The sequence below is a fragment of the Plasmodium gallinaceum genome (genome assembly GCF_900005855.1).
Source record: "Plasmodium gallinaceum strain 8A genome assembly, contig: PGAL8A_v1_82, whole genome shotgun sequence".
Lineage (NCBI taxonomy): Eukaryota > Apicomplexa > Aconoidasida > Haemosporida > Plasmodiidae > Plasmodium > Plasmodium gallinaceum.
Genome location: NW_021628245.1, coordinates 111,787 through 121,446, shown reverse-complemented (window position 1 = coordinate 121,446; position 9,660 = coordinate 111,787). Strand labels below are relative to the sequence as shown.

The 9,660-nt window shown below is 18.1% G+C and overlaps 3 protein-coding genes across 3 annotated transcripts, besides 4 other annotated features; 2 read left to right on the top strand and 1 right to left on the bottom strand.

Moving 5' to 3' along the window:
* Positions 1-1,106: 1,106 nt before the first annotated feature.
* Positions 1,107-1,345, top strand: PGAL8A_00270100 (fam-e protein; the record flags this gene model as incomplete). The annotated part of the gene is made up of 1 exon (XM_028671682.1): positions 1,107-1,345. A coding segment is annotated over one exon (239 nt), but the record flags the coding sequence as incomplete, so codon positions are not given.
* An 86-nt stretch (positions 1,346-1,431) lies between these two features.
* Positions 1,432-1,986, bottom strand: PGAL8A_00270000 (hypothetical protein; the record flags this gene model as incomplete). The annotated part of the gene is made up of 1 exon (XM_028671681.1): positions 1,432-1,986. One exon carries the CDS (start codon positions 1,984-1,986, stop codon positions 1,432-1,434), a length of 555 nt encoding a protein of 184 aa, XP_028528309.1.
* A 1,159-nt stretch (positions 1,987-3,145) lies between these two features.
* Positions 3,146-4,168, top strand: PGAL8A_00269900 (fam-e protein; the record flags this gene model as incomplete). The annotated part of the gene is made up of 1 exon (XM_028671680.1): positions 3,146-4,168. The coding sequence occupies one exon, from the start codon at positions 3,146-3,148 to the stop codon at positions 4,166-4,168; it is 1,023 nt and encodes a 340-aa protein (XP_028528308.1).
* A 726-nt stretch (positions 4,169-4,894) lies between these two features.
* Positions 4,895-5,320: a repeat region.
* A 1,183-nt stretch (positions 5,321-6,503) lies between these two features.
* Positions 6,504-6,911: a repeat region.
* A 357-nt stretch (positions 6,912-7,268) lies between these two features.
* Positions 7,269-7,800: a repeat region.
* An 851-nt stretch (positions 7,801-8,651) lies between these two features.
* Positions 8,652-9,063: a repeat region.
* The last annotated feature ends 597 nt before the right edge of the window (positions 9,064-9,660 follow it).

Here is a 9,660-nt window from a genome sequence, read left to right as displayed (position 1 = left end):
AAGGCTTAAGATTCAATCACATATAACTTTGATATAACCTCTTTTTCACAATAACTTCAACATAAATTAAATTATAAATAAATAAATTTTATATTTTAATTCAATTTTTTTTTTTTACAGTTTTTATATATCTCTTATAAATTTTTTTTAAGAAGGATTATTTTTTGTGAACAATATTCTATTATGTTTTCGTTTTTTCTCTTTTATTTAATACTAAAATTTAACTGAAATTCTTTATATAATTATAAAAATGAATTAAATATTTTTTTAATATTATCATTATTATGTAAATTCAAACATAATTTAGGTATATTTCAATTATAATAATAAAGAAATATATATATATATATACAAATTTTTTTATTTCATTCTTTTATTTTTTATTTTTTATTTATATATTGTTATTTTCTTATAAAAAGACTATTGCATGTGAAATTTTATTTTTTTTCTATTTATTTTATCTAAACATTAGCTGTTATAACAAATTAATTTATTATTGTTAATTATCTATTTTCATTGAAACTGTTATAAATTTTATTATATTATAAATACTTTAAACATAATATTATATAATTGTATTTTTAATTATACTGCAAAAACTAATATTATGCCATTTTTATTTATATTTCTTAGATAATTAAGAAAACATTTCATTATATATATTTAAAATTATTTTTTATTTTTTTTAAAAGAATAAATTATTATTAGAAAAATCTTTGAATAAATATTACAATTATTTTATATTAAAATTACGATAAAAAAAAGTTTTAAAATTTTTTATGTTCTATAGAAAAAAAATCCTAACAATAATATGTATTAAAAATATATATCCCATAAATGTTAGATTTTATAGGAACATATCTTTAAAAAAAAAAAAATATACATAAACTTTAATATTTAAATAAGATATTAGGAGAGTTTTGAATTTTTGTAAATATTATATATTGTACTAGAAACTATATTTTTTATAAGAAGTAAAATAAAATTTATAAGAAAATGAAATATTAAAAGAAAAAAAATGATTCTACAAAAGCTATTAAGGAAAAATTCACAAAAATCTTAGTAAAAAGTAATAAGAATGTATATTCCTTATTTTAATTTAAAAAATGGCATTTTTATATAATGACGGATGTGAAACTTCTGAAGGAGATTTCACCAAATGTTTTATGAATATATGTGAAATAAATTTAAATAAATTTGAAGCATCATATTGTAGAATTGAGCGACCAGTAGTTGATATAAAGAAGGCTTCAAATAAAAATTTAAATGATCTTTCAAAAAATTTATTCACAGACGAATATACTCCGTCAAATTTAAAATCTAGGATAATTATTCTTTCAAATAATGANTAAAAATATTTTTATATGTATATATGAAAAAAGAAAATGGATACACAAAATATGTACTAAAATAAAAATACTTTTAGGATAATTACAGTAAAAAAAAAAAAAATGTAGATACTTCTTCCCTGTCTACTTCTCCTTCTTCCCTGTCTACTTCTCCTTCTTCCCTGTCTACTTCTCCTGCTTCCTTTTCTACTTCTCCTGCTTCCTTGTCTACTTCTCCTTCTTCCCTGTCTACTTCTCCTGCTTCCCTATCTACTTCTTCATTTTTATTTACTTTTTCTATGTTTTTATTTTCTTTTTCTGCATCTTTATTTAGTTCTTCTGCGTCCACATATGCTTCTCTTGTTTCTTTGTTTACTTCACTTATTTCTGTAACCACATCTCCTGTCTTTTTATGTGTTTCTTCTGTTTCTTTTTCTACTTCTTCTCCTATTACTTGATTTTCTTCTGAGTCTAATGAATGGTTTTCTTCATTATTTACATCAAATACTTCTCCTGTTATGTAGGGTTCTCCGAATGATATTTTATATGGACCCCTTAAGAAAAAAGATGCTATATCTTCTACATTTGTTCTAAAAGATACAACCAATAAACAAAATAAAAAGTTCTGTAATACAACTAAATAAAATAAAGCAGACATTATGAAAACAATTAAAAAAATATATATGTGAAATTAATTTATTATAGATAGAATCAATTAATAAAAAATGATATATAGAAACAATGTGTATATTTCACGAAAATTTAATTTTTTATCAATAAAAAATTTATCATGAAATTTTATATACACCAATACAATAAAGATAAATAAAATTTTTTATTGCACTTTATGCGCAAACAAATTTAAGTAATTAATAAAATTTAAAAATTAAATGAGAATTACAAAAAAAAAAAAAAAAAAAATTCATAAATATATTATTAAAAATATAAAAATTTTAAAAAAAAAAATAAAATGTAATTTTTCTTATATAAAATTTGTTTTAAGTATATATTAAAATAATAAAAAATATATATAAATATATATGATGTGTTTTTCCATACAACAAAATTTAACATACAATATTCATATATTTTTTGAAAATTGAATAATTGTAATAAAACAACCATAACGTTTTTTGTTTTTTCTCTTTTTCGTTTTTTCTCTTTTTCTTTTTTTGTTTTTTCTCTTTTTCTTTTTTTGTTTTTTCTCTTTTTCTTTTTTTGTTTTTTCTCTTTTTCTTTTTTTGTTTTTTCTCTTTTTCTTTTTTTGTTTTTTCTCTTTTTCTTTTTTTGTTTTTTCTCTTTTTCTTTTTTTGTTTTTTCTCTTTTTCTTTTTTTGTTTTTTCTCTTTTTCTTTTTTTGTTTTTTCTCTTTTTCTTTTTTTGTTTTTTCTCTTTTTCTTTTTTTGTTTTTTCTCTTTTTCTTTTTTTGTTTTTTCTCTTTTTCTTTTTTTGTTTTTTCTCTTTTTCTTTTTTTGTTTTTTCTCTTTTTCTTTTTTTGTTTTTTCTCTTTTTCTTTCAATAATTTGTATTAAAAATATATATCCCATAAATGTTAGATTTTATAGGAACATATCTTTAAAAAAAAAAAAATATACATAAACTTTAATATTTAAATAAGATATTAGGAGAGTTTTGAATTTTTGTAAATATTATATATTGTACTAGAAACTATATTTTTTATAAGAAGTAAAATAAAATTTATAAGAAAATGAAATATTAAAAGAAAAAAAATGATTCTACAAAAGCTATTAAGGAAAAATTCACAAAAATCTTAGTAAAAAGTAATAAGAATGTATATTCCTTATTTTAATTTAAAAAATGGCATTTTTATATAATGACGGATGTGAAACTTCTGAAGGAGATTTCACCAAATGTTTTATGAATATATGTGAAATAAATTTAAATAAATTTGAAGCATCATATTGTAGAATTGAGCGACCAGTAGTTGATATAAAGAAGGCTTCAAATAAAAATTTAAATGATCTTTCAAAAAATTTATTCACAGACGAATATACTCCGTCAAATTTAAAATCTAGGATAATTATTCTTTCAAATAATGATAAAGATGGTATTTTGCTTCTGTATGAATATAATCCACATCAACATCAATATCCAGATAAAACATATTTATGCCGCCTTAGAAATATAAATCAAAAGTTAACATTATGCGAAGCCGTTAATGTAGAATATTTTGGAAGAAGTCTTACGTTTAAATCTTATGACATTATTAATGAAGAAAATGAAAAAAATAATATGATAAGTTTAAAAAACCCCAATCATAAAATTATTATATCAAAATATGATGAGTTAATATTTAAAGAACATTACTGCCATCCTATGAAAACAAAATATATTTCACATTGTAATAAAAGGTATACCATATGTAAAAAAATAAATAATGATCAATTGCATTGTTCCGATGCGAATTATAGTGGACATTTAATTAGATTAGATTATAATGAATATAATGTTTTAAAAAGAAATTATATATATCTTCCCAGTAGTTGCTTAAAAGAAAATTTAAATCCTGTATGCACTCCACATATATGCGTAAGCCATGCTTATAATGAATTCTTTCAATGTAAACATGAAGAAATCAGTATTATAAAAAACATAAGGCCAATAAATAACATAAGACCAATAAATAACATAAGGCCAATAAATAAATTAAGGTCAATACATATCATAGAACCAAATTCAAAAAATTTACCCGTAATGCCGTTAAAGCATAAGGATATTTCTCATAAAAATAGTTTTGATAATACTGCACTCTTTGCAATGTCTTTTATGCCTTTTCTAGTTCTATTCATTTTTTTTTTTTGCCTTTTATATAAAAAATGAAAAGGTAAATAAAAATCAGTGTGCATTAAATTAACAAAATTTTATATTTTTTCTTTTTTTTGTAGGAAAAATAAATTAATGATAAAAAAGGAAAATCATTACTTTTACTAAAAATATCAAGTATTCTTACAAAAAAAATACAAAATTAATAATAGGGTATTTATATTTTATATTTCATATATTTATTAGAATCAACAGGAAAAATTTTTATTACAATAAATAAATTATAAATCTTCAAAAAATTTCATATCTAGGTATAAATATATGATATACAAAATTGAACTGAAAATTTTTTTATGCTTAAATTTCTCAATTGCTATATGCTTTCTTGTTATATAAATGGATTTAAATTGTCTATGTGTTGATTTATTAATTTTATGTTAAAATATTTTGTTAGAGTAATGAACATATGAATTAATAAAGAAGAATTAAAATAATTTTTATTTTTGTCTTTCGAGAAAAATATCTTGTCATAATTATGTGAACATTACATGATTCATTATTAAAAGGAATTATTTATCTTTTTAAGAATAGAAAGTAATAGTTGTATAAAAATTCAATAGTTATCTATATAAACACTAGATAAAAAAGAAAAAGAATTGTTAATTTTTTTTCTTTTTCTTTTTAAAAATTAAAAATACCCAAAAAAGTTTATTTTTTGTCAAGAGATTAAATAATTGAAAAATTAAAAGGAATATTGTTGACTAAGAAATTTTTTCATAATATATTTTATTTAAATTTATATAAGAAAATTTTATATAAACGATGATAAATTTTTGTATTATTAATATAATTTATTTTTTATTTTGTTAATTATGTATGTTTGTTAATTTAGTGGAAATATATTAGAATTGCTAAGTTTTACTTATAACATTATAAAGCAAATATAATTAAAATTGATAATTAAAGAGGATTTAAATTTTTAATAGAAATATAGCATTTTTATCAAAGAAAATAAATGTCTCTTAAAAACCATAAACATTCAATAAAGTAAAGTAAATATATAGATTTTACTAGTTTATAGCATTAAAATTATACTTAAATTCATTGAATTAGTAGGGGTAAGTCTACGTACTTTTTATTAATATGTTTGTTCAATAATTTACAAAAGTCATTGAATATACAATTAATAAAGCAATAATACAATATACAATATTAAATCTATAGTTTATTTTATATGATATTCATAACACTTTAAACAAAAATATATCAAATTAATGATTTTATTACTATTTGCTAGGTAATAAAAACTATATTAGCTTATTTTTATATTACATATGCATTTATAAAACACTGGACTTCATGATATAGAAAAAGATCGTAAGATAAAATTATCAACATGAATTACAACAATCAATTCAAAACACTTCAGAAATTTTATTAACAATATTTATATTAACCCGTTTTCGTAGTTATGTATTGTTTAATAAAAGATATTATTAACCTCTTATGAAATATTAAGACATTAAATGGAGAATAAGTTATATATTTCAGAAAAAATCTAACAAAAAAAAAAAAAAAATCTTATTTTTATTATTAAATGTTTTTATTAGTTGTTTTTTACTTGATTTTAATTAAAAAAAAAAGAAAAAAAATTGTTTTTTTGAGTTATTGAAGGGATTTTTATTTATTTAGATATTAAATTTTGTCAGTTAAATTGATCTTAGAATAATTAAAAATTAAATTCACATTTTAAAGAAATATGAAAAATATATTATTTTTATTAATATTTAATTTTCATTTATTTTTAAAAGACTTTTAATAACTTTAAATAAAATTATTATGTCTCTTTAAAAGATTCCTTTCACAAGTGATCGACAATTTTAATGATGATTAAAGTTTTTAATGAAAATATGGATAAATTTTCATTAAAGTAAGAAAATACTTCTGAAACAATAAACGCTTAGCTATTTGTTAATAAAAAATATTAATAAGTTTATATGAAACAATCGAATCTTATGGAGAAAATAGAAAGCCATGCACATTCATTAAATAAAAAAAAAAAGGTTATTGATTTTTTTTATTTTATTTATTTTACTATATGACTGTAAATGTTCTGTTGAATTTTATCAGTTGATCTAATTATTAAGCTAACAAAAAATAAATTAAAACTTTAAAAAGAAAAAGAAGAAGAAAAAGGCTTTTTTTTATTATTGTTATTTAATTTTTATATATTTTTAAAAAACAGTAACTGTAATTTTAATTTTGTTAATTTATTTTAAAAGAATATTTTACACACAATAAAAAATTTTAAAGAAGATTTAGATTTTTAGTAAGAATAAGGACAATTTTTATTAAATTAATAAATTCCTCAAAAAATTATAAATGCTCATTTATTGATTTATTAATTGCAGTACAATGATTTGAAAGAGTATTGAACAAACAGATTAATAAAAATTATATATAGTTCCCTTCACTATTTTAATTAATTTAAATTTAATTTTAATTCTGCAATCCATTAAAATTTATTTATGCAACCTACTTCATTGAATATTTATTTTTATGAAATATATATTTACTTTAACCAAAATCCTGTACTTTTACTAAAAATTTAAATTCTCATTAATTATCGATATTTAATTAAAAATACTTTATTTATGAAGTTATAAACAATATTTAAAAATTCATGTCTTTCTTTTAATAGAAATGAGTAATTATTAAAATACAAAATTAACTTAAATAAATATAAAAAACATGAAAATTTAATTAGTGTAAGTATAACATTTTCTTTTTCAACAATAATCAAATTTAATTATAAAAAATTATATTCATCATTAAAATTAAATTTCGATAACTTAAAATTATTCATCAATTCTCAAAACTAATTATTTATCCTTCAAAAAAAAAAAATTTATAAAAAAAAATTGACTAATTATTCTTTTTTTTTATCCAATGCATGCATGGATAATTATTATTCTAAAAAAGGTTAATAATGTCCATTATTAACCAATTATATAATCAATATGTATAAAACTTAATTATAGAATATGTATTTTCTTAAAACAATTAAAATTAATAAAACCCATTATACATGGCTTTTATTATATTGTATGTTTAATACATGATTTATGATTTTTATATTTCTTATTGAATGACTTTGTGGTTAATTAGTTGACTGTTCGATAACTTTGCTAGAGTGCTAAAAAAATAAATTAGTAAAGTGCATATAGAGGTGCCTCTACGGATTTAATGAATTTAAGTATAATTTTAATGTTGTAAAACAGTAAAGCGTGTTATATATGGTCTACTTCATTGAGAATTTATTAGGTTTTAAGAGGTCCTTATTTAATTTAAAAATAATTGCATTATTCTTATTAAAGACATAAATTCTCATTAATTATTTATTTCTACTTACATATATTTTTAATTATAATGTTACAAATAATGTTTAACACTTAATTACATTTTATTAAAATTAACAAACGTACACAATTAATATAATACAAATTAAAATAATATAAATAGTAAACACATGAAAATTTTATTATACTTCTTTTCTTAAATTATCTCTTTAAAATTAATAATATAAATTCCATACAAAAGAAAATCTTTTGTCAAAAAGAAAAAAAATACTTATATATTTTTTTTTTTGTTTTTCTTTTTTCTTTTCAACCTTTTTTTTTTTTTTTATCTGACGCTTGTATGGCTATTTATTTTCCATATAGCTATCACGTTTTTTCCTCAAAAAGTTTAATAATCCTTTTTATTCATCATTCTACTATAATATTGAACAGATTAATAAAAAGCATGTAGAGTTAACTCTTCTAGTATAATGAATTTAAATTTAATTTTAATGCTATTAACCAGAAAACTGTTTTATATATAGTTGATTTCATTGACAACTTATTGTTTTTAAAAGACATTAATTTAATAAAAACCGTATATTTTTATTAAAAATTTAAATCCTTATTAATTATAGATTTAAATTACATATACTTATAACATTATAAGTAATATTTAGCAATTTAAGTTCATTGCTCATACATTAAAAAAAAAATTAATTAACCCCAATACAAAATAAATTATATGAATTCTACAGAACATTAAAATTTTATTATTTTTAATATAAAATTTACTTATAAAAATTCGAAAAAATATTCATTACAAAGAAACTTTTTATCCGACTACTTTTCTTCTATTTTTTCCTCTATTAATTACATCACTTAAAAAATGAATATAGTTTTTTTTATATATTTAAATTAAAGAAAAGAAACAAAAAAAATCAACCAAATTTTTTTTTTATCTAGTATATAAGAAAAGGAGCCATTAACATTTTTGAAAATAAAAAGTTATAGTTGTATAGAAAATAAATAGTCAGCCTTTCAAGAACAAGATAAAAGAAAAAAAAAAAATTAATTTTTTTTTGCTTCATTTTTGTAAATTTAAAAGACATATATACATTTATTTTTTTGAAATGATTTTTTTTTTGTCGAAAAATTAAAATGAAAGGTTGTATAAAAAAGTTTCTTGTATTATATTTTGTTTAAATTTATATAAGAAAATTTTATATTAATAATAATAAAATTTTCATATTTTTTAATATTTATATAATTTAATTGATATTTCATTATTTAATTATATTTGTTAAAATTAATGGAATTGAATTGCCAAACAATATTCATAACATTATAAGTAAAATTAAATTAATTAAAAATTAATAATGAACAAGGATATAAATTTTTAATAAAAATAAGTATTTTTACCAAAGTAAATAAATGCCTCTTAGGAATAATAATTGATTAATAATATATAATATATAAACACAGTTTACTGGTTTTTAGAATTAAAACTAAATATAAATTCTTTAAATAAATATAGAAAACTCTACATACTTTTTATTAAGCTGTTTGTTCAATATTACAAAAAAGTTATTGAATAGACATTTAATAAATCAACCAGCAAGTTAACAAAAAGAATGTAGAGTCACTATTACGAGTTTTATTGATTTAAGTAACACATAAATGCTATAAATCAGAAACTGTATTTATGCAATTTACATCATTGATTATTTATTTACTTTAGTAAAAATCACTATATTTTTATAAAAAGCATAAATCCTCATTGATTATTAGTTTTTAAGTACAAAACATATAATTACTATTTATAACGATTAGTGTTTAAAAACTCAAGTCAGTTCTTTAAAATAATAAAAACACATACTTATATTATTTACTGGTAACAACGAAAATTTAATTCTCAAAAATAGAAAATTTTCTTTGATTAAAATATTAAAAAAAAATTTTAAGATTTTTTTGAATAAAATTCATATCTTTCCAAAATTAAAAAAATAATCAGTAATTTATATTAAGAAAAATATATAAAAAAACATTAACTATTTTTTATTTTTTATTTATTTTTTTTAGTTAGCTTTTGCGTATGGACAACTATATATTTTCCATATAGAAATTTTTTCATTATAAAAAAAAGTTAGTAAAACCTTTTACTAACAATATATACATTATCTATTGCTATAGATGTTATTTTTACACTAC